This window comes from Ischnura elegans, assembly GCF_921293095.1.
Source record: "Ischnura elegans chromosome 13 unlocalized genomic scaffold, ioIscEleg1.1 SUPER_13_unloc_1, whole genome shotgun sequence".
NCBI classification, from domain to species: Eukaryota; Metazoa; Arthropoda; class Insecta; order Odonata; family Coenagrionidae; genus Ischnura; species Ischnura elegans.
The window spans coordinates 8,399,790-8,426,106 of record NW_025791657.1 but is presented as its reverse complement, the minus strand read 5'-3'; the positions used below and the strand labels follow the sequence as shown (position 1 = coordinate 8,426,106).

Below are 26,317 nucleotides of genomic sequence, written 5' to 3'. Positions count from 1 at the left end.
TGACTTTAATGAATTATGATCGAGGTATTGAAGAAACTTATTTCAATAAACGCAATATGAAAACTTAAGTCAACTGCTAATTTTAAATGAATCATCCCCTGTAATAAAGTGCTAATAGTGATTCCGTATTTGAAGATACGGAGAAATATTTTTGCATAGATACATTCTTGGAGAGATTTACGAATTTTGAGGGAAAGATGTTTAATGAAAACAATCATGCACGCATTTGTAAAAGCATCTCTGAAAAAAAAGAAATCTGATTTCGGATTAAGTATGCTAAATCCAATTGATCTTCTCTCATTAAAGGCTAATGTAGCTAAAAAAAAGTAAGTCTAATGTAAAGTCTAATCATACAACACCGATACTCATTGCTATACTAAAATTTTCGAGGGTGCAAATCATTGATGTGCCAAGTGCAATTAGATAATTTCAAGCAGAATGTTTTTCACTCATTTCATCAGAAGTGACGATGAAAAATAAAAGATAAAACCGAAGTTTTGAAATATTAATCTTTTAGTCACCACATTTTTCCCAATGAATTGCGGAAACGCAATATGTTAACATTTTGTAAATCATATAAAGGGATGAAAATCACCATTACTTCCGAAAATTCATCTTAAGTAGGCTTAAGCAACCCGGAAAATACGAGAAAAATAAGATGAAAGTCGTATGTATAGTCAGGGTAATTACGGCTTAGTTATGTGTTTAAATTATCTATCGTATGTCAATTAATATTCATGAAATTACCTGCTAATGCAGCACGGAGATAAAAAAATACATTGCGTAATGGGAAAAAAGCGATTATATGAAAGTAAACGGATGAAAACATCAACTGGGTTAAAAAAGCACAACAGAAATATTTTCACGCCAATAGTAGGAACTTATAATCAATCACTGAATAAATAGGAAGTCTGTCCGATTAATGATTGATCCAAATACCGAAAAAAACGGAGCCGTAAGTCGGGATGATTGATGAACGACTTTACTTTGCACAACGAATAATGAGTCATTTGAATCACTGGGTGATTAAATAATTTTGAACAAATCGATCAAGAACGACCCATCACTTGTGGCTTTGTTTGTAAACAATATGGAAACGAGTTGTAAGTAGAATTCGGCGTAGGAGAAGATTTTGATTTTAAAATTAATTATTGATCGGAATTGTATTGGAGTGAAAGAAAACCGATGCTGTGGGTCTTTCTTTATAGGTTATGGCATGAAAGAAGGTGGAGGTCGAATTTAATCAACACGACGGCATGACGACTGTAAGCACAATGTAGGTAAGGTAGATTTATAAAATTTCTGCAAAAACGTTTTTTTTATTCATCAAATCTGAATGGAAATTATTGATAAAATTTCTCTTTTCCATGATCTTTTAGAAATCTTCATGATAGAAATGCCCTTTTGGACTTAAAAACCGGAGATTTTATTTCCTTACGATAAAATTGTTTCTTGCTCACATTGTTTATGTAAAATACTTCGTCCGTAATGAAATGATCTCAACTGATGTATCTCGCAAACACGCAAAACCAGGCGTGTAATACGATGTTTTCCTAAAATATAATCTATTTGTACACAGCAGGGAAGTAATTTTGTTCATGCCTATAGATGGGACACGGTTACCAGTAAATGTATGGCCACTTACATGAGAAGGAAATTCCCTACATTCATCATTTAAGCCTTAACCTTGGCTGGCAATGTTTTCAAGAGGACGACGTTTATTGTCATTTAAGCAAATAATTGCTTTGTGATTGTGGCTGGCGAATAAAAAAACGACCCAATATTGATGTAATAATCGACAGGAAAGAGCGTACAGGAACAAGTAAAAGAGACGAGTCACTCAGTTTAACACTCTTTTTATCAATCGTAAAATATCACCAACTTAATATTTTCATAGAAATTACATAGAGGCACTTCATTAACTACCGTCAATAAGACAAATTAACATTGATTAATAACACATTGAACATAGATATTACACAAAAAGTTATTATTAGGACAAGATGCCTCAAAATTTTGTCGAAAGTGTTGAAATACATGGCCTACATTCAAATGTAAATAATTTTCTACCAGTAAAACATTAGCAGTAAAAACCACAAAAATAAATTATTTGATCCTTGAAAATATGGTAGAGTAAATTTACTCAAACATTTATGAAATTAGGTCGCAGACCCAACTGAACATTGTTATATTATTTTCAACATCATGGGACAATTTTTCCATTTAAAAAAGCAGTTATCGTAGTAATAAGAATTATTTACCTTGATGGCTTAAGAAAGCCAATTAGATTACTAAGACCTAACACTGAGGGCTTGCAAATAAAGAAAAGTTGGATCTACTGAGAGAGTCTTTTTACATTCATTGCAAGAATAAGGCTTCTTTCCTGTGTTCCCGCATGTGTAAAAGAAGGTTTTTGTTGGAAGAATTAGACTTTTCACATTCCTTGCATGTATAAGGCTTTACCTTTTTATGAGTACGGATATGAACGAAAAGGCTTCTCTTTTGAGAAAGAGACTGCTTATTCACGGCAGGAATTAGGATTCTCCTTTGCATGAGTCCGAATGTGGACGACAAGGCTGTTCTTTTGATAGAAAGGTTTTTAACATTATCCGTAGAAATAAGGTTTCTCCTTAGTATGAATCATCATGTGTTGGACAATGTTGCTCTTGACAGAGGAAAACTTATCACATTCCTTGCATGAGAAGGTTTCTCCTTTGTATGAGTCCGAATGTGGATGACAAGGCTGCTCTTTCGAGAGAAAGACTTTTCACATTCACCGCAGGAATAGGATTTCTCCTTCGTGTGAGTCCGAACGTGATACACAAGGTCACACTTTCGGGAGAAAGACTTTTCACATTCATTGCATGGATAAGGTTTTTCCTTCGTATGAGTCCACATGTGATTGACAAGGGTGCTCTTTAGAGAGAAGGACTCATCACATTCATTGCATGAATAAGGTTTTTCCTTCGTATGAGTCCATATGTGATTGACAAGGGTGCTGTTATGAGAGAAAAACTTATCACATTCATTGCATATATACGGTTTCTCATTTGTATGAGTCCGAATGTGGATGACAAGGCTGCTCTTTCGAGAGAAAGACTTTTCACATTCACCGCAGGAATAGGATTTCTCCTTCGTGTGAGTCCGAACGTGATACACAAGGTCACACTTTCGGGAGAAAGACTTTTCACATTCATTGCATGGATAAGGTTTTTCCTTCGTATGAGTCCACATGTGATTGACAAGGGTGCTCTTTAGAGAGAAGGACTCATCACATTCATTGCATGAATAAGGTTTTTCCTTCGTATGAGTCCATATGTGATTGACAAGGGTGCTGTTATGAGAGAAAAACTTATCACATTCATTGCATATATACGGTTTCTCATTTGTATGAGTCCGAATGTGATGGACAAGGTTGCCCTTTAGAGAGAAAGACATTCCACATTCATTGCATGGAAAAGGTTTCTCATTTGTATGAGTCCGAATGTGATGGACAAGGTTGCACCTTAGAGAGAAAGACTTTTCGCATTCATTGCATGAATACGGTTTTTCCTTCGTATGACTCCGAATGTGACTGACGAGGTCATTCTTTTGAGAAAAAGACTTATCACATTCATTGCATGGATAAGGTCTTTCTTTCGTATGAGTCCGAATGTGACGGACAAGGTTGCCCTTAATAGAGAAAGACTTACCACATTCATTGCATGGAAATGGTGTTTCCTTCGTATGAGTCCGAATGTGGATGACAAGGCTGTGTGTTTGCAAATGAAAGAAAAGGTGGATGAATTAAGAGTAAGTCTTTTCATATTTATTGCAAGAATAAGACTTCTTTTCGGTGTATCTGATTGTGTAAGACAAGGTTTTGTTTGGAAGTATAAGACTTTTTACATTCATTGCAAGCATAAGGTTTCTCCTTCATGTGTGTCCGCGTGTGACGGACAAAGTTACTCCTTACAGAGAAAGACTTATCACATTCATTGCAAGAATAAGGTTTCTCCTTCGTATGAGTCCGAATGTGACTGACAAGGTTGTCCTTTCGAGAGAAAGACTTATCACATTCACTGCAAGAATAAGGTTTATCCTTTGTGTGAGTCCGCGTGTGACGGAAAAGGGTGATCCTTTCAGAGAAAGACTTATCACATTCATTGCATGAATACGGTTTCTCCTTCGTATGAGTCCGAATGTGACTGACAAGGGCATTCTTACGAGAGAATGACTTATCACATTCATTGCAAGAATAAGGTTTCTCCTTCGTATGAGTCCGCATGTGACAGACAAGGGTACTCTTAAGAGAGAAAGACTTATCACATTCATTGCACGAATAAGGTTTCTCATTAGTATGAGTCCGAATGTGAACGTCAAGGTTGCTCTTTGTAGAGAAAGACTTACCACATTCATTGCATGGATAAGTTTTCTCCTTCGTATGGCACCGAATGTGACGGACGAGGTCACTCTTTTGAGAGAAAGACTTGTCACAATCATTGCACGAATAAGGTTTTTCCTTTGTATTAGTCCGAATGTGACGGACAAGGTCACTCTTTTGAGAGAAATACTTTTCATATCCATGGCAGGAATAAGACTTCTTAGCTATGTTTCGACTACCTGTGCATGATTTCCCATCTAAAATGAACCTTGTCCTCGCTTGCCTCACATTTTTCTTCTGCCTCGTTACTCCTAAGTTTTCCTTAAGAAGCCTATTTCCCTTTTCCCCCACCACTTGTCTTTTACATAAAAGCTGATTTAAACTCTTGGAGGAGGTGGGCTGGCTAGAACTAACAGTCTCCTTTTTTGAAGCAGGACTTTTGAGGGGCATATCTTTTCTGATTGACAAAGTTTCTTTCTTCACCTTCTTTCCTTCCCTTGAACGTGATGCTCCAATTTTTGGTTCAAGGAGTGCAAAAAAGGCTGAGGCTCTTACAGGAGCAGGGAGCTCTAGAAAAGAATTTCACATTAAAAATAAGTAAGAGATGAAATCTGTAACTCTTTGCCCTTATTTATAACAGCCATTAGACAGATATCAAGGTAGCCTCTTTGACTGACCTTTACGTTAGATGCTTTCAAGGCGTAAGTTTATTTTTAAGGTGGTTTCCAAATGATTCTTCACAAATTGAGTGGTACTTCTCCTCAGAGAAAATGTGCCAAGTTTGGCATGTTAACCTCAAGTATCTACTCGAGAAAACAACTCAGTATAATTTTACATGAACAGAAGTAATCATAATCTCGATTTACCAATGGCATGCATACACATAACATTGAATTGAAAAATTATCATTATTATCAAACACAAAAACTTCCTCGAAGTGCAAGGCTTAAAATATGCAAAATACAAAATCACAGGAACAACGGAGGCCAGAAGGTAATTGAAGCTCACAAACAAATCATTTCCAGCTTAATTTATCATTGTGGGAAAATAAATGACCACAAATATATGGTTTACTATATGAAATTGTCTTCAAGAACAACAATTACTAAAAATAAAAATTTTTGTATTGGATAACCAAGGACAACAAAAGCATTAAGTGAACACCACATTTTCTTAGGGGCAGATCGCACTATGTCAGAAGAAACTTTTGCAACCACTATACCTTGCAATACTATAAAAAATATTTCAAGTACAAAGGCTTGGTGTATTAATGATCTCATACCTAGGTTAACATTAAGGATGGTAAGATCCGATGCCTCGTATCAAAATATCCACGGATATTGCCCTTCATCAGAAATAAAGCAATAACAACAGACTAGTTACATAGAATGTTAAGACAAAATGCACAATACTACCACAATTTTAATAAAAGGCTTTCCATGCAAAGAGGAACTGCATTGGCAAAGCTATACAATTCGTTACTCATCAGTTGCCTTCCCCCACACTACTTCCCAACTCCATTATAGGGCCACCTAACATCTTCCGGTTCCATTGGCGGAGCATATATTCCAGATTGAATTGATTATACAAGTCCTGTAAGCAATCACAGTAAAGCCTGATTCATGAGTGACTCTGTAAGAATGTCTATTACAATTCCTCTTTTTCAATTCCTGTCCAGAATGAATTTTCATAACACTCAAAGTATGTAAAATGTGAATCAATGTACAAAGTGCCAGTAGAGCATCTTAATGAATAAATAAACCTAGCAGTTATACGTTATATTACCATACAAATAATTCAAACTTTTCATATCCACCCTGAATGATGGTGATGCCCTCTACTTTGCTGTACCACCTTTAGATATTTTGGGTGAAGCTAAGTGTTGAAGTCTTAGCTAACGAGAATAAGTAAGCATGGTGTGGTCACCCTCTGTCATTACTCTGCAAAACAAAACCTTCTGCACACAATGTATTGAAATTGGGTTTAGTCTATTTTAACCAAATCAGATTTTCTCCAAATTTCGCTTCTTCCATGATTAACTGTTAGGCCTAATAAAGGACAGTTGCCAAGAGCACAAAACAGTGAATTGGATGGGGTGTGTATCAAAGGAAAATTGTACCATTATGTCATAACTGGACTACACTATTTTCACTCATTTCAACAAGTTACATGTTTATTATGTCTATGAACGCAATAATTGAAATAGGAATTGGAATCATATGCTAAGTATTCTTCATCAGTGATTTATTGGGAATTGCTTTCAATTAATGAGTCCCAAAGGCTAAATTGTTAGGTAAGGTATGCTGGAATTCCCATATGAATGCACATGGCTACAAATATTGGTTTATATCATTCAAGCATGGCAAAAATTTGCTAGACATTAGCCGACCTGATTAAATTCTTCAGTAGAACTATTAACATAAACTAAAGAAAGGTTACATGGTTGAGAAATTAAGATGCAACATCCTTCAAAGGGGAGTGTCCACCAATCGGGTGTCAGAATTCAATAGAATTTTCTCGCACTATACAAAGTCCGTTGGAAGCTGTCCTTGAATGAGATTCCATTGGGTTTTATAACCAAATAGTTAAATCTGAAATGCAGTTAAAATACATTCAAACCTGCTTCAAGGCAAGCCACATTTGAAACCAGTAGAATCTAAAGATCAATCATCAAGTTAACGCGAACATCCAGATAAAAGATACAGGAAGCAAACCGGTGACCTAAATCAAAAAAATAAGAGTAACTTCCACTCGAGCCCCAAATGTCTATAAGAGTAAAGCAACAGAAACACACATTACTCAGTATGCATGCCATTCAGCAATTGAAATCATTCACTTATTTATCAGTGAAGAATCACATGAATTAATTTTGAAACATTGAAATGAGTATGCTAGAGAGAAAAATAACCATATTTTTACTCTGAGAATGGCAGATTTAAAATAAATTCATTGGGATACTAATACTGTCGAGGTACAATCCATTACTGCTCACTAACTAGTACATGACAAATCAAGAGGGTATGTCTGTCCTAGTAGTGAGGTGATGTATGATACGGAAAAGATTTCATAACATTCAAAAATATCTGCATCTCTCCGATGATTCTCAAATTGACAAAAGTGAAAAATTCAGGCCTTTTCTCAGTAGACTAAATTAAAATTGCATTCAGTGTGGAATTTTTCGAACTAATTTTTCCATTGATGAGCAAATGGTTCCACATTTCGGACAACACTAACAAGGGGAGTGTCACAAAAGTGGGTCTCAGATTTCAATCAAACTTTGTGGTGTTGTAGTCCATCGGGAGCTGTCCACGAATCACCCCCCTTATGGGGTTATATAGCCAATAGTTTAAACAAAAAACGCAGTTAAACATTTGCAGGTGAAATGTATTCGTTTGAGATCGCGCAATCATCATCGCCTGGCGCAGTCTAGTGGGTACGGTATCGGACTACTGCGCCGGAGTTCCTAGGATCGAGTCTCCGTGGCGGCTAATTTTTTTCAGCTGTTATTTTTTATTTTTCTTTAACAAAAGTCTGCAATTGAACATTATTTTATCGATTTTCCCCGTACATTTTATTTTCATGCAAGGAATTTTTTTTATCCACATGCTTTATACCTAAAGTCATGTTATTTCCGTGTCGCAACACAAAGCATTTTTTTACGATACACATTCACTTGGTTTCCTTTTATGTTGAAATATCATATTAAGGACTCATATTTTAAAATTGTCAAGTTTATTTCAAGAATCCGATTGCTTTCATTAGCTAAAATTTCAGCACAGCGGGGTAGGAAAGTAATAATTTAGCCGGGAAGCTAGGCGTATGTGATATCCATAAGAATCGATCATTCTCTTGCCGTAATAGTAAAAGCAAAATTAACCAACGCTATAATATTCGGGAGCCCCTAGTCACAGATGGCTTGCTTGCAGTTGAGTGACCGTTCGCTGAAAAGATGGTTTACCGACCCCATCTCCGAAGGAACCCTTACCTCCCCGGCTCGCCCTCTCCGGAACACAACGGTTCTTTTCCAAAAAATTTTATGACCCTTTTTGCGTTTGGAGCGCGGGGGATGGAAGGAAACGAGAGTTAGTTCTCTGCTGTCTTTTGAATCGTGCGCAAGTTTTGAGTTTTGAGTGAAGCTATAACATTATAGGTGTTTGCTGGTGTTCGTGTATTGGAGTCGTGCATCCGTCAGGAGTGATATATATTTACGTTTCCTCTAGTAAGTATATTTTGATAAAAATGATATTATTTAAATTTAAAGTATCTCTCGTTCGTTATCGTTTACATAGGTTAAAAATATTTTTGCAAACTTTCAGAGAGAGTTTGGACTACTCCAATGGAACCTCTTCCGGGGATTTCTTCGGATAGGAGTAACACTCCTCCAATTGAAGATGCCGCGGAAAAGGCACGGTTATTCACGGCAGCCTTTTATCATTGTGCGGCTCTTTTGCGTGAAGGTGCGTTCATTACGGCGCCAACCGATGAAGAGCCCACCTCACGTGCCGTTGCAGTAGGCCAGGAGATGTTCTCTCGAATTACGGAGATGATGGACGAAATGGAATTCGAGTTGGCCGATGATTTGGTGGAGGAAAATGATCCGTGTTGCAGAGATTTGTATTTGGAGGTCTCCTCTACTAGTGATGACGATGGAAGTGTTGAGGGAAAGTCATCCTCGAGTGAAGTGAACATTGAACCTTCCCCAAAGAAAAGAATTAGGGTCCCCTTAGAAACTAAAGTGAAGGCGGTGTCAGCGGCTAAACTGAATCCATCGTGGTCCATTAAATCACTTCGCTCCCGCGTGACCCATCGCTTGAAACGCCGAGAACATTTGCGCATTTGGGAAAGAGACATTAGTTCCGGTGGAACCAGAAGGGACAAAGCGGATATGATCGACAGATGGACCTACGACCGGTTCCGCGAGTGCAGGGCAAATGGCGATCATGTCACCACGAGAATGCTGCAGCAGTGGGCTGTGGCGGCAGCATTTCAATTTTTTGATGGAGACTTTAAATTCAGCGCGTCATTGGCATGGACCAACCGTTTTAAAAGGAAACATAAAATTCGTCAGAGGAAGGTCACAAGATACGTGAGCAGGAGAGAAAAGGCCTCCACAGAGGATATTATAAAGGCCGCTCTTCTCTTCCAGGAGCAATGCCGAAAAGCAATACCGCTGTTTAACCCTTCCCTTGTTATAAATACCGATCAGACGGGGTGTGAGTACCGCGCACAAATTAGACGGACCCTATCGCATCAGGGAGAAAAATCGACTGAAGTTTGTGTGAGTCAATTAAATAAAATGACTCACTCATACACCGCACAGTATAGTTTGACGCTCTCTGGCGAACTGCTTCCTAAAGTTTTTATATGCCCACAGGAGGTATCGGGGAAGTTTGGCCCGAGAGTGAAACTCGAGGTGGAAGAAGCGATGGAACAATATGAAAATGTTTATGTTACATGTACAAAATCAGGGAAACTTTATACAAGTTCCTTCGAACTTTACTTGGACAATGTTTTGAAGTCATACGTCAAGGGAGAAAAATTTCTTCTTTTTATCGATTCCTGGTCGGGACAGACTAATCAGTCACTGTACGATGAACGGTTTGTGGATGGTAAAAATGAACCCACGTGCACAGTGAAAGTAATCCCGCCGAAATGTACCCCTATTTGCCAACCATGTGATGTGTACTTTTATAGGCAAGTGAAAATATTTATTTCTCGCATTCAGAATGCTACCACTCTCCTAAAAGAAAAACGCGATTTAACCAGTCGTAGAGACATGATTAAAATACATGCGCTCATTCATGCACAATTGTTAGCACCAGCATTTCGCCCCATGATTCTGTATGCATGGTATGCATCTGGACTGTCCAATGAACGCCAGGTTTTTTTTAATGTAAAACAAATTGTTTTTCCTGAAGACATTTTAAAATCAAAATGCAACTGTGGAGAAGCTTGCTTCGCTCGATGTTCGTGGTGCTATAATGTGTTTTGTTTTAAATGTTATTTTGATGAGTACCATCCAAAAAATTGTACAAAATAAATTTGTTAATAAATAACAGTGACGATTCGTTGGGTTTCACACCGGGTAATGTCCCCCATATCTCCTTCCGATGTTTCGATGTGCAACACGACCATCGTCCTCAGAGATTCGGTAATCGGAACGTCGGAAGGAGACATGATGGACTTTACCCTTGTGAGATTCGAGAAATCTCCGCTGCCATTTTCCTCCGGGAAAAAAACCATTCATGACTTTAATGGCAATTTATATTGAAAAGGTTATTAAACTAATGCGCAAAAACGCTTCTATCATTGAAAATACACTTCCTATTTCCCAAAGTTGCGGTGAAAAAGCGACGAGGTGATAGTTGGAAAAATGCATGCGGACGGATTTAACAGACAACAATAGACATTTTTAAAAAGAACCGTTGTGTTCCGGAGAGGGCGAGCCGGGGAGGTAAGGGTTCCTTCGGAGATGGGGTCGGTAAACCATCTTTTCAGCGAGCGGTCACTCAACTGCATGCAAGCGATCTGTGACTAGGGGCTCCCGAATATTATAGCGTTGGTTAATTTTGCTTTTACTATTACGGCAAGAGAATGATCGATTCTTATGGGTATCACATACGCCTAGCTTCCCGGCTAAATTATTACTTTCCTACCCCGCTGTGCTGAAATTTCAGCTAATGAAAGCAATCGGATTCTTGAAATAAACTTGACAATTTTAAAATATGAGTCCTTAATATGATATTTCAACATAAAAGGAAACCAAGTGAATGTGTATCGTAAAAAAATGCTTTGTGTTGCGACACGGAAATAACATGACTTTAGGTATAAAGCATGTGGATAAAAAAAATTCCTTGCATGAAAATAAAATTTACGGGGAAAATCGATAAAATAATGTTCAATTGCAGACTTTTGTTAAAGAAAAATAAAAAATAACAGCTGAAAAAAATTAGCCGATACGGAGACTCGATCCTAGGAACTCCGGCGCAGTAGTCCGATACCGTACCCACTAGACTGCGCCAGGCGATGGTGATTGCGCGATCTCAAACGAATACATTTCACCTGCAAATGTTTAACTGCGTTTTTTGTTTAAACTATTGGCTATATAACCCCATAAGGGGGGTGATTCGTGGACAGCTCCCGATGGACTACAACACCACAAAGTTTGATTGAAATCTGAGACCCACTTTTGTGACACTCCCCTTGTAAGCTAAAATGCTCATCTGCAGGAAACCAATAAGATTTGGTGGTAAATTGTGGTGTCTAGCCTCATCTACAGGCCATTTCTATCAGTTTTTGCCATATCACTGTTCTATATTTGTTGAATTTTTGTAAGTCTCCAAAACATCTAACCATGCATTTTTATAATTTTCTCACCCATTACATTCTGTTGGCAACTCAAAGTGATTACGGTAATTTTGCAGTAAGAACAGAAGGAGAAAATAGAATGGGAAACTGTGCTGTTATGTCTTCGAGAGATTTGGCAAAAAACCAAAAAGGGATTTGACGGTTTTCATTTGACAAGTGAAAAGATATTCTCTTAGTTCGATGGCATGATAATTTTGTCGCCACCGTTGCATCAAACTACTGGAATATTGAACCTATAGTAAGGACGAAAAGGTATAACCGGAGGCAGAAGAAAAGAGAACAAATTCCAAAACCAAATATCATTAACGATTACAATCAGGAAATGGGAGGGGTAGAAATACATGATAATTCTGCAGCATGTTACCCTATCCAGATTAGGGGAAAAAATGGTGGTAGCCTCTATTTATAAATGGGCTCTCTTGTGCTGTGTGGCGATTGTACATCATGGTCATGGGCAAAGCAATCCTCAGTTAGACTTCCAGTCTGAGATCAAAAAATTGCATTGAGGCAAGAAGTACTTTCCAATACAAAGACTGGTAACAATTGGCATAAAAAGCGGTGCACATATGTGGGATGCCCTAGGAAAAATGACATACTCAAGCATGTCATTCAATACAGAATAGGGCATTTCATCCAAAGGAATACTGATAAGTCCCAGTGGAAACCTCAATTGTGCAAATAATGGACAACTTTTGGGAGTTTATAGTGCAATGTTTATCTTCACGCAGAATGTTTTCACGCATTTAATCATAAGTGAAGGCAAAAAAGAAAAGAAGCAAAGTTAGAATATTTGATTTTTCATTTATATTTACCATAGTTTTCCCAGCGTTGCATAAACGCAACACTATGTAAATCATTTATCATGATGAATATAATAATGTTTCATGCGGATTCATCTTAATTAGGCCTAAATAAACTGGGAAATACAAAACAATTAAAGTTGAAAGTTCTACATACAGTCTGGGGTGTAATGGGTTAAGGTGCCTGGTTGTAACACCAAGGATTTGGGGTCCAGGAACACATGAAAAATTTTCTGTGAACTTTATGGTAATGTTGAAGAATAACGGGCCTATATAACATAAACAATAGAAAAAATGCATAAAAAATTCCATGAGAGATTTGCAAAATTTGATTGAATTCTGAGATTTGGTTTTTAATATACCCTTGTCAGAATTAGTTACAAGTGTTTTCAATGAATAGTCATTTTCAAACACTGAAGAGCACTCACCCACTGCCTCCGTTATAGACTCCATGGCCATAGTGCGATTTTGAATCAGCTCCCCACTCTCCATACCAGTAGGCTGAAAGTATGCAGATTTCAGATTTACCAACAACAAATGACATTTCTAAAATTATTTAAAATAATGAAACAATAACCTTCACTTCTTATGAATCTTTGGCATGAATACAAAAAATATGAAGTGACAGCACCAACATAAATCCTAAACAATATCTAATTATTCCCTTCTCTCCTAAATACTAAAATATGCACCCCTCACAGGGAAAACTAGAGGGTAAAAAGAATAAATTAGGCGAGGGACAATTATTGTGGGGCAACAGGATTTCTCCACAGTTAGTACTTCTATTCTTGATTAGAGGATATAGAGTACTTCTTCGTGAATCTTCTTAACTTGGGGGGGGATCAGGGACGCAGACTTACAAAAAATATTGGGGGGGGCCAAACCAGGGATCTTGCCCCGGGAAATTTTCTAAGTAGTGAGTTTTACGTTTTTTAAGGATTATAAAGAGTCATATGATCAACATTAGAATCCTTATAACTCGAATCTTGATATCTGGACACTCCGGATAAAATCGACAAGCCTGACACATTTTTTCCTCTCACCCATAACGGATTTTTGAGGGGGCTCGGGCACTCTCAATCCCCATGGAGTTGGCGCCTATGGGAGGGATGTAATGTGGGATAGCTGTTTAACTTATTGGCTCTCAGTCATTCATGGGGATGACCTCCTTGGCTGGCTGCTGTCGGGGTCGCTGCATCTTCCTTCATCATGGGCTGAGAGAATATTTAATTCAAGGCGTTGTGGGTTGATCTTATTCTTCTTGGCATGGGAAATCTACCATTCTGTTCTCCTATTTCCTCTTCTTTACCACTCATCACTTTTCAGTCTTACCTCCAAGATTCTCTTCTCTCTCTAACTCTCCTCCACATGACAGGCATGACACCTTCAGCTGACCAGCATAGCCTTTGGCAATAAAATGAAGCCAGGGTCCATGTGTCACCATGAGCTGAAATTCGTCCATATGTTATAACCCAGAAAGGTTTAGGTTTCTGGGGATGAGGCAGGCGGGGGAAACCAGGATTGAAGCAGGCTTTCTTAGAAACCTCACTACGGGGAGGGGGGTTTGCCAAAGCATGTCCTCATTTTGTAGAGTGAGGGGGTATAGATTCTGTCACCCTTTATCCCCTGCTCATAGGTGCTGTTTGGAGGGAGGGGTTGGGGAAAATGTGGACATTTCACTGGTCACGTACAAAACACAAAAAAAACAGGAATCAGGAAAGCAGGGAGTCGTGGGGGGAGGGTGAAACACTTTATAATTGAGCCCATTCCTGCTTCACTATGCCCACAAACATACTCAGTCACCACATTGCATCAGCTCTTTTTCCCTCGTCAACACCGATTTTAAGTTACCCATAAACCATGCCAAGTGGCATCGGTTACAATACCTTGTGCCCAACTTTGAAAATAATGATTAAGGTTTCGAAATCTGGAATCAAGTAGCACATGTTTACAGAACTTGAATTTCAGCATTACCCCCAAGTATCACTTTCATCCATTAATTTAATTGAATGTGAATTTCATGCATACCTCAGTGGCATCAGTCTCATTGGAAGATAGTTCTCTCTTGGCTAAAACCAGCAAAGAGTCAAGGTCTATCACAAAATTGTTTTCTTTGCCATTAGAATCCACCACTTCACCTTGGGAAGATGTTGACGCCTGTGTCTGCATTTGAGTCCACAATCAGCATCATTAAAGACAGGGGGACAGAAATATAGAAACAGCTTCGTGAGTTTGCCAAAAAAATTATGGTTTTTATTAATAGCATATATATGTACATACCAACCAAAATAATTCACTTTTGTAGTATTAACATGTAAACAGCTTAAGTGTAACATTTTTATGCACTAAATTGTACAATAATCTACCATAGTTTTTGAAAAAAAACACTCATCTTATCAAAAAAATGGTAGGATTAGTATCAAGTGAGAAATCACTACTTACATGTGAATGAATATTATTCTAATGCTGGAACGTGTGACTGAAACTTGGGTGTAATTTGAATTGATTTAAGATGTTTTTGCCACTGATTACATTGAATTAACTTCTGCTCATGCAAAAACTATTTGTATTCTGTGGATTTCATTAGCTAGATGAAGAGTGATGATGATTTACATATCGGTAGGTCAATGTTGTTCCATTTGCAGCAAGCTGCAACAATGAATGAATTATTGAATCAGACTGTCCTGTTGTGAGATGCAACGAGTTTTTCATTTCCCCTCATATTTGAGTTGTATACTGTAATAAATGTATACATACAACAAGCTCCATCAAAATCAGCAGATGGAAAAAATAATTATCCATCTCAACAACCAACCTGGTCTACCAACATCCAATACTCTTTTCAAAAATGGTAAAGGACAAATCCTGAGTCCCCTTCATAATTTCCTCTACACAGTTCACACAATATCCAAATCTGATATAGTAAAAATATGCCTTACATTAATTCTTTTTTGAGAATAAATTTTCTTTGGAAGATACGACTAGAAACTGCATGATCAATTGATTTTGTAGAAATGCAACCAACCACAGCCAACACAAGCAAATTTCATTTCAAATTTATCATTCATAATGAATGCTTTTGTTCATTTTGTACGATTTCACCAAAGAATCATGACTCAAATCATTTGGTGTAGTTAGCCACACTATACTCGGTGATCAGTTGATCATCACTTCACGAGCACTGAGTGTGAGAGTACCAATTACTACAATAAGTAACATGAATGTCACTTGCTTTCCTTCCATATGGATTATGTCTCTTTATGGAAGCGAAGCTTGGACATTGACAGCAGCAGAAAAGTCTAAAGGAGGAAGGATTTCAAATGTAGTACTACCAAAGAATGACGAGGTCAAAGGGGATCGACCATGTACGTAACAAGGAAAAGCTAGGAGAGAGAGAGAAAAGATAATTTTTCCAAAAACCCTTAAAAAAAAGATGGAACGGCTTAGTTGGCCATATTATGACACATAACAGTGAGATGAAAACAATTGTAAAAGGACAGGTGGAAGGAAAGAAGGGCAAGGAGCGGCATTGAATGAGTTTCATTGCCCAGGTCTTCAAGGATGTAAAAGAGAAGAAATATGTGGGCTAAAAAATGTCTAGCAGATGGGAGAGCTGCATCAAACCAATCTTACGATTGCTTACTAGCAATGATGCTCCTTCCTTCTGATTTGTGTTGATCAGAAGTGAGCATCGTACATATATCTATGTTCACAAAAGTGGGAAGAGTCAGAGCCCTCACCTGTTCAGTGATCAAAGGTAAGTAATCAGAGAAGCTGTGTGCCCCCAACCTGTTCAGTACAATTAATAACTCATTTTGAATATCTTCTTCAAGAACGACACACAGGGTTCCCACTCTAACTAAATAATAAAATTCAGTTTTTTTCCAGACATTCATGGTCTAAATGTTGTCAAATTCATGGTCAGTTGATTCACCATTTTAGGCGGGAACACTGATCAAGTGAAAATCACGGGCCTCACAGTAACTTAAAGTTTAAAAAAGGCGAGATTCAGTGAATGCAAATGCAGCAATATCAGTGTTATCTCTTATGACATGACCTATAGTTAGAAAAATCCAGTGCTGGCTTAAGATTGTGAGTGAGAAAATAGAGAGAGCAGCATAGCAGGGAAGTTAAGAAGTGTCTGAAATTTCACCAGGATAAATGAACACCTTCCTTACTGGCCTTCCAGATTCGGTGAAGCCTTGTGATTTCATGGCACATGGGCCATTACTTCTACTTCGAATATGTGTGCAGATAAATGCATGACTGACCTTGAAATAAAATCCACGCATAGATTTTTCTTATGATCCCCCAATTGTAGCTCTACAAACAAGTTTGTGAGATTTTTCAGGTTTCAAGACAAAATTCACCGTTTTTATGGTCTATGACATACCATTGTTTGTCAAACGCAGTGCTGAAATCTCTCCATACAAGTATGTGTTCTGAATGGCTGATATGAGGCTCAAGTAACAGAAAAAGCAAATGAGTGATGGAAAAAGTGATGGGAATCCACAGAATAAAGGTTATCGAAAAAAAATTTCGCTCGACGCTCACTTCAGAGCCATCACTGTATTCAACAAACAAGAGTGATCGCTGATGTGATCAATCAAAAATTATGAATAATGATCGCTTGAATCAGTCCTCAGTGATATTGGAATATTCCATGGAGGACTGAAGTTATGTAGTAGCAAAACTGCACTTAACAAAGGAAAAGTACACTCACCCAGTCATCCGTTGCCAATGGGTCTGAGACATCAGTTGATGTTATGGCTGGATCTGTTGTGTGCATCACAGAATAATTAACTCCACTGAGAGGGTCTTCATCCTCCTCTTTTAGATTAAACTAGAAAACAATGCTGAGTGTCAATCAAAGAAGGCAAAAGGATAATACATGGCAATAATAATGCTGATGTTCATTAGTAATAACAATAAAATCTCATTTACATGAAAGCCAAAAGCATGTTTGTGTAAGATTTTAGTGACCTACTACTATTAAATGGTTCACATGACTAGTTTATTCAGCACACCTTGGTGTGGAATGCTTCAGCATTTGCTAACCACAGCAGAAGCGGTAAAAGTCTTCACCTTCCAACCCAGAGGTTTCATGTTTGCATCCCAACTGGGTGGCTTTCCCCCATCTAGGTCTTGTATTAGGCTCTAGATATATGCCTCCCCTTCAACTTGATCGTTTCAATGGAGAGGACTTAAAAGTCCTGAATTTTATCGATCAAAAAAGATGAAACTATTCTTACCATTCCTTTAAGTTTATCTTAGAATAAGGCCATATGTCGACATTAAAGGATCAACTGACCATTGATACGTCATCAGCACCAACATAAATCTATCTTGCAATAAAAAACAATACATACGGTCAATTTTTAACTAAATGGACCCAACATGAACTAGGGCACCTGAACAAGCCTTACACCCTACATAACATGGCAGCAAAATTTTTTCTGCTGATCGTTACCAATTAATCTACATTTTAATGCATATTAAGGGAGACTAGCTCATATGAACCATTTTAAAATGTTTCGAAACACAGCAGAAAGGTAATAGGTATTACTACCGCATCATACCATTGAATGGAATAAATAATAAAATTTTCTGAAGTGTAATATGTACAATGGATGAAAATATTAACGCACAGCTCATTGGTGTCTGAAAGTGGTCAATTGAGGATCTACATGTCTTCCCAAATTTTGCCTAAATAATACTCTCACACAACTGGAAATTTTAAAAGGTCTATGCCCCTTAAGCCAGGGAAATAATCACATTCATTGCATTGAGGACGAGCAGAAGATCCAGCTGCGCATATTCTCTGAAGTGTGATTTGTCCACGACTCACCTTTGATGGAGTTCACTCTAGTCGGGAAATCTGCAAACACAGTGAACATAATGGGCAGTGAGACTCCTTCAGGATATTATCTTTTCAGTGGTATAATGGGTAAAGTATTAAGCAACGTATCAGAGGTTCCACATATCAAGCCTCACATGAATTTTCCCTTGAAATGAGGGAGGAAGACTAGCCCACGACACATTGCACCTGCAGCTAATGTTCGGAGCCTTGAAGCGAGTCTATATAAACTAAAGCACTTTAACATCGAAATATACCCTCACAAAATGCTTGACTCATTATCACTTCTTCAGGATCCAGCCACCAATATTTCTGACACGTATCCTCCATGATAGGTTTGAGGTTATCATAAAGTCAGACCCTCCCCATTATCTGTCACTTTTTTGTTGAAACTATCCACTGCCCATTCATGGGGAAGTGGGACAACCTCATCAAGAAATATAGTGCCATAGATCAATTATGTGTATGATGAACAATTTTGCCTAGTTCATCCATAATAGTTAAATAGGACCTTTTCAGTAGGTTGTACAATTTCCTCTGTTTCTTAAGGACCCACATAACATCGTTGTTCAACCAGTGAAATTTTTACAATCAATTTTAGTTTTTACAGAATATGCCAGGAATTCGGCAGGAGGCATCAAACATTTGGGCTTATAAAAATAAGTTACTCAGAGTAGATATAACGGGAGGCAATTCCAAGGTAATGAAAAAGTTATCCATACATGAACTCCTTATAGGACAAAAGATGCTTAACTTCAATGGGAAAATATGAATGTTTATTTTACTCTGCACAAACAACTGATGAGTGGTGTGTACTTGAGGTGTTTTTACTTCCAGGGACTAAATAAAAATTTCACAATGTACATTGAAGTGGAACGTCATAAGTTTTCCCAGAAATAACTGACTACTTAACAACATATTCGCTCAAAAGGTATACAACAGTGCTTTGAAGCATGTGACATTGTTTCAGGTGTAAATGCAATATATCCGAGATAAATATAAACAACAAATGATAACTTCACCACTCTAAAGTAAACCTCCACTACTGACCATGGTTTTATAACCATGTCATTTTCACTTCTCATAACCTTAAAAACTGACTGACATGTGATACTACAGGAAGCAGAATAACCAGTGATGGATGAAGCAGGAAAGAAATAGTCGGTAGAATAGTACAGGTACAGAGAGCGTTCTACAAAAAAGAATAATCTACTCACAGCTGAGAATTAAAATACAGACGTAAGGAGACAATTAAAAAACAATACATTTGGAACATATTCACAAATGGTAGTAAGGTTTCATATATGCCAGCTGCAGAAAAGTCAAAAGAAGAGTGGGGGATAAGATGTCTTCTAAAAATGGTAACTTAATCGGCTACATCATGAGATATGATGGCCTTGTTAGAAGAATAGACGGACAAAGAGGAGGACAGGTGGACTGAAAGTAGGGAAAAAATGGCACAGAATGTTTTAATAAGTCAGGTTATTAAGGATATACAAAAAGAAGAACAAACACATAAAAAGGTGTACACACATAAGCAGATGTTAGACAAGAACTGAGGACTCTATGAAATGAATTTTAGGAATGTGGATTTATGATGGCAACATAGTTCATATGAAATTCAAGTTCAATGGAAAATATATAGTTCATTAATAGTAATACCTGATTAGAAGAGTCTTGATGCACCTGTTTGCTAGTAGCACCATCAGAGCAATCATTCACCACATGTCCTTCATCATCGCTAATCTGATCATTTTTAACAGAAGAGCACTTGTATGTTGCCAGATCACTCTATTGTAAAGAGGAACACACTTTGAAACACATTTTAATCTACAGGTGCACTAGTAAATGTGATCATGAACGAAACTTGAATTACAGGGTGTCTGTAGTAAACAAGTAATCCCTGATGAACTATTCTGGCCTCTTTGTAAAAAAAACAGTAACTTAACTGACGAATAAGATTCAGCCATTTAAGTTATTAAGTTATTTTTCCTTCTATTATAATCTAAGAAAAGCCTTGGGAAAAAAGGAGGAACAACTTCATTGGGCACATCATGAGAATGTTTAAAAGTGTGGACTTCCTGTATCATTGTAATTAATTTCCGAAAAGAAGCAAAGCAAAGAGTTCTGAGCTTTTAAAAAGAACATCATTATCTTGTCCAGAAATAACTGAAACCATTACATACGTATTTGCTCAAAAGGTATACACCAGTGCTTTCACGTGTATGACATTGTTTCAGATTTAAATGCAATTATTATCTGTGATAAAATATAAACAACAAATGATAACTTCCACACTTTAACATATATCTCCACTCCTTAACATGGTTTCAACACTGTCATTTTCACATCTCATAACCTTACAATCAGACAAGCTGCAGGAGGCCTAGTTAACAGTGAAAGCATTGGAAATGTGTTGATTGTGAAACTGGATTTATAGTGGACATGATAGTGTATACCGGAGCCAAAACGGAAATTAACCGCTCTGGAGATTTGGGATTGTCTGGTGAAGTGGTAAAAAAGTTAATGGAGAGTTATCTTGGTAAAGGACATGTATTGTTCAAAGATAACTACTACACCAGTCCTAAATTGTGTGAATTTCTGTTAAAAAATAAAACTGGATCGTGTGGTACGGTAAGAGTGAATAGAAAAAATATGCCAAAATTTGAAAAACAGAAAATGGTCAGAGGTGATTACGAAATGCAATGCAATGGCAATGTACTCGCCATGAAATGGCATGACAAACGTGATGTTTGCTTGTTATCCACTATTCATTCAGGCCAAATGATTGACAGCGGAAAAAAATGTTATCGGACAAACAACGTAATTTTCAAACCAGACGCTGTTGTTGATTATGTACAAAATATGAGATTGGTTGACAAATCCGATATGATGATTGGATCATTGGAATGTATGAGGAAGTCAGTGAAGTGGTACAAGAAACTGTTTTTCCACCTGCTTGATGTAACTTTGTTAAACGCATTTTATGTATTCAAGTTGAAAACTAAAAAGACAATTATTTATAGAAAATTTGTACGGGCTGTTGCAGACCAGCTACTAAAAAAATATAGTGTTTTAGGAACCGACGACACAATATTGCAAGAAAACTTTCAGGCTGGTGCTAACGTTCCTGAAAGATTAAAAGCTAGGCATTTTATTGAAAAAATACCTGATCGTGAGGGCAGAAAAAACCCCCAGAGAGCATGTTTCGTGTGTAATAATACCAAAAAAAGGGATCAAAAGAGAAAAGACACGCGCTTTTGGTGCAGAGACTGTCAGAAAGCTCTATGTATGGGTTGTTTTAGAGATTATCATTCAAATATTGATTTCTAAGTGCCAAAAATACAATAATTTCTCAAAAGAATGCCTATTATAACCTTTATTATCCATTACCTTTACCTACTGCATCTAAATGCTCCCCAAAGTTCAAATCGGGTGAAGTATGGTTGTAATATTGAGGAATATGGTTAAAAATCAATGGATTTTATTACTGTTTGATATCAAATCGCTCATAAAAATGTCATGCTGGCCAAATTTGAGGAAAAAAATTCATTTACATTCAATTTAGAAAAAGTAACGTTCAAATATTTTAATTCCAATTATGATTCTTAGAAAGGGCTCAGTTGTATTCATGGTCTGTCGTCAGGGGATAGGGTGGGTAGTCCCGGATTATGAGGGTCCACTACCTGCTAGACACACGCCCGGGGTCGACGGAAAAATATCTTCCCCGTTCGTGTCCCGCACACAGTGGAAGACAAATTTTGACGCTCCCGCAGCTGAAGGGTTAAAACTGTGGACTCCCCCTTTCATTATAATTTAATTTCAAAAAGAAGCTAGGCTAAGAGCACTGATTTCTGAGAAAATGATAAAAATCTAAAAATAAGAAAAATATTAGTATTACATCAATAATGTAAGAGTTTCAAGATTATGAACAACAGCAGCAGAAAATTGAGTCAAAGTAATTAAAAATCAGTTCATGTCACTAACAATTGATGTCCTTTGGTAATCAATTTGCATTGCCAACGTGCAACACCCCATTCGAAAGTAATAAAGGACAAATCCCTAGTCCTTGTTGAAAATTCCTGTTCACTTTCATCACGAAATCCAAATCTGATCTGATTCCTGTGAATATCAATCTCCCGTAAAGATCGAGCTCTGTTGATAGATCCGGCTAGCAGCTACGTCATGATGTCATGGTCATTTTTTAAACTGTTCCAAACTCAACAGTACTCAGCTTAACTCTCATTTCCTAATAACCCTTCCACTGTGTAATGAACAGATTTGAGAACTCTTTGCATTATAAAAAAACTGACTGCTGAGTGATGTGATGACAGTGGGCTCACTTGCTCAGTAAACAAATTTGACTTGTTAGTTTAGCGAAAAACAAAAAAACTATTTATTACAATGAATCAGTCATTTTAAATGATTTATTCACGAAATCTTATCTGTAGCCGATAATTATTGATCAGGTGAGGGAGAATGCTTTACTTTTCTGCTGAGAAGTGTTGGGAATACTCCGCAACCGAATGATATTAGGCCATAGCAAAAGAATGCTATAGAAGTCAAACTCACCAATCCATCGGTGGCCAATGGGTCTGACACATCAGTTGAAATTCCTGCTGGATCTGAGGTGTACAGCACAGGATAAATCCCTTCACTGAGATTACCTTCGTCCTCGTCTTTCACATGAAACTAGGAGAGAATAATGGGCTTCACTCAATAAAAGAAAAACAATAATAACCTAATTGGGTAATAAAAAATCCTGTTTTGCTTGAGACCTCTCCAGCTGGCCAATGTAATCATGAGATTCTTGCCACTCACAGATCAAACTCCAGAATATCAACGTTCAACTAGGGAGGGGGGAGTTATATCACAAAGGGCATGCGGTTTGAAAGAGAGTTTTGGCCACTTAGAGCAGAGGTAAAACAGCTGGAATGATAGATCGAGGTTCCACTGTACATTGAATTGTCTTCATATTTTCTGTACCCAGGATTGTAATGAGGTGCCTCAACAGTTATTGCTGGATCCTTCATTGAAATTAAGGAGAAGATGGCTTAAAATGAAGAGAGGGCAATAATGAGACAGTCCAGTTATAGCTAAGACAAACGGCTTGAACAGACATTTCACACAGTTATCCACAAGTCTACTCCATCAGATACATGCGATTTCTATAAGAAGATTTCTAGTGTTGTACAAGTGATATTAACTGAAAAAGTTAAGTGTGGTTCAGCTTTCTGCCTCATACATTACAACTGAAAAAGCCCTTAACTGACGGTTGCATAACTGTGAGTGACTTCCCGTAAATATATTTAAGACAGACACACTCTCTTACTTATAGAACCAATAAATTTGTACAAATGAAGGTGGTTCAAATCAGGTTTCACTGTGTGTGAGAACACAACTTACCAACTCATTGTCCCTGGGCAGTACCAAGTCTGGCACAGGAAGGTATATTTCAGTGGTTTGGGCTGAGCATGTGAGCTGTGAATTGTTTTCAATCACATCTTGAATGCAGCCCTTAGTCTCCACAGAAGGCCCCGAATTGTCATCAGCTGCCCCTCCTCCTTCAAAACTCTGCAGAAAAAGTAATAGCGAAAAAACACTTATCTCCTTAAAAATACATACATGGGATGCTCTTAAGCAATATGAAAAAGGATGTTCAACATAGTGTCTATGCTTTCATATAAAAATAGAGTGGTGTCTTCATGCCTGTTAATCAATCACTGAAAATCTATCCTGCGGAATGAAACAAATTCTCGCAGGTAGATCCCTAATATTGAGTTACTACAGTGTCTTTTTAAATTTATTTGGGACCATAGTAGCTGGCCCATCACTGCAAAATATACGACAGAGAATGGGGATTATACAGCGGTATCATTTTCAGTTTTTTTATTTATTTCACGAAATCAAAGTTGAGAATGAGGATTAAAATTTTTGAAATTAAGAAAATGAAATGACCGAGTTTCTGATTCTTACACTTCTGATTATTTCTTCTGAAATCATAATTTTCGTATGAGTGGCTTTTAAAAGGCCCAAACGTTCAGCTGTTCTTTTCTCGAAAGAGAAGTAGAAGAAAAAACATGTTGAACATATTTTCAATGTATTTATTACATTCTAGACTTACTGCTAACATTCAAATATTAACTCTGGAAGGGAATACTCGTTCCAACACTGGGTTATGTAGAAAGAAGAGAAACCTGAAAATCATCTTCTCTTGCAAAATCATTTCATGAAACTGTTTTTAATAACCTTGACATTATTATCCTTAAAAGTTGCAAAAACAATCATACAACAATTACGTAGTATTACGCTCTGAACAAAGTTCCTGCTGTTAGTTAATAGATGTATATAGCACTGACAGATGGTCAATTTTGAAATGTCAGTAACATCATTACTCAAGCCCAGACATTATGTAACAAACTGCTGGACGACCATGATGAATTTGTCTTGGCAATGGATACTTAGTGTTGTGAGAAAATTTCTGGGCTTGAGCCAACTAACCATCATTTGCATGAGCAGTTGATTCTTTTCTGTCATTAAAATAAAACGGGATAAAGTGCATCAAGAGCCCTATAACTTTAACCGAGATGCTGCTCTAAGAGAGACAATGTGACATGATTGGTATCACTGCTTCAACGACGGTCATTTCAATGACAACAACTGTCCATGTGAAGGAAGACCAAATACCTTCAAAGAAACATAATTGGAGACATTGCCTGAGGAAGATCACTGCCAAACTCAAGAAGTTTATCCCGTGTATTTGAAGTTACCAACCAAGCCATTTCCTAGTGATTGCATGAGTTGGGAATTTAATATTAAGCATGAAACTTGAGTTCCCAATGATTCAACAGTGATTCCACAGCATTAAATGCTTGACCTAATGTTAAAAAACCTAGAACATTAAACATTAAAACCTATTTTGAAACACTGTAAAACAAAGGCTGAACACATCAGCCAAACTCCCCAGACATTGTACCATCTGATTATTATTTTTTCTGCTCCGTACACCTCCTTCAAATTGGTAGCCCTAAAAAAATTAAGAATGCAATAAACTTGCCAGGCATGCATAGCATATAAAGAATTATCACAGGTTTTCCCGGTGTATAGTATCGTGTAACGTTACTCGGGAATTTACAACACGAAAACCCAGTCGCCAGAAACATAGAGCTCTTTGGCCAGAAACACGTAAACAAGTACGCATTTAATATCGTGTGTCATCTTTTTCTTCACTTTTTCGCAGCGTTCATTGCCAACACTCAAAATTTCAATGCACGATCGAGACTTTAGGAGCTAAAGTGCCACTTTATAAAGTGAGATCCTTGGGACGACTCTGAAACGAACTTTAGCTAAAGTCTCACTTTACCGTAAAGAGAGACTTTGTAAAGTGAGCAATTTCAGTGTCGTCTATGAATCGCACCCTTAGTAGATGTGGAAGGAGATTTTGAGGTTGATGGGATCGGGTCAAAGGAAGAAAGATTACTTGAATCTACAGATTGACTATTTTTTTCTTCATCTACATGGCTTTCTGATGAATTCTGTTGCTGAAATAACCAATGATTCTATTTTGTGACATACTCAACTTAGTTACACTTGGAGTCTGCTACGCTAATGTTAGTATTACCTCAATATCGAAAATGATTAGTATTTCCTGCAAGTCTCCATGCCCGTGTGTCGCATTCTTCCCTATCAGTGCTATCATACGTTTTTTTAATATGATTAAGCTCACTAAATTTAAGGGCTTCACTCCCAGTCTGGGTGCCCTCACGCATGCAACACGCTACTATAGAGGCAGATTTCAAATATTGCCAACGCTGAGGGAAAATTTATTAATCACAACAAATGTTATGAGATTCTTAAATGGCAATTTATGGAAGCGTATAGTTTATCAGCAACATATACGATGCTACATATTTTTCTATTTTTGAGTAA

At 37.4% G+C, this 26,317-nt stretch overlaps 2 protein-coding genes across 2 annotated transcripts; both read right to left on the bottom strand.

Moving 5' to 3' along the window:
* Positions 1 to 2,419: 2,419 nt before the first annotated feature.
* On the bottom strand, positions 2,420 to 3,756 carry LOC124172229 (zinc finger protein OZF-like; the record flags this gene model as incomplete). Its single annotated transcript, XM_046551650.1, has 1 exon — positions 2,420 to 3,756. A coding segment is annotated over one exon (1,113 nt), but the record flags the coding sequence as incomplete, so codon positions are not given.
* Positions 3,757 to 3,794: 38 nt separating this feature from the next.
* LOC124172559 (histone-lysine N-methyltransferase PRDM9-like) lies at positions 3,795 to 5,902 on the bottom strand. The gene is made up of 3 exons (XM_046552002.1): positions 5,857 to 5,902; positions 4,603 to 4,932; positions 3,795 to 4,464 (listed from the first exon to the last, which is right to left on the bottom strand). The coding sequence occupies exons 1-3, from the start codon at positions 5,900 to 5,902 to the stop codon at positions 3,809 to 3,811; spliced, it is 1,032 nt and encodes a 343-aa protein (XP_046407958.1). The 3' UTR covers positions 3,795 to 3,808.
* Between the last annotated feature and the right edge of the window lie 20,415 nt (positions 5,903 to 26,317).

Excerpts from the sequence above, each read along its gene's own strand:
- LOC124172559 (XM_046552002.1), bottom strand. The coding sequence starts at position 5,902 with ATGTTAGGTGGCCCTATAATGGAGTTGGGAAGTAGTGTGGGGGAAG. Across the intron at positions 4,933-5,856 it reads GGGAAGTAGTGTGGGGGAAG|AGCTCCCTGCTCCTGTAAGA; the intron begins GCAACTGATGAG and ends ATTCTTTTCTAG. Across the intron at positions 4,465-4,602 it reads AGATGGGAAATCATGCACAG|TCTCTCAAAAGAGTGACCTC; the intron begins GTAGTCGAAACA and ends GTGACAAGTCTT.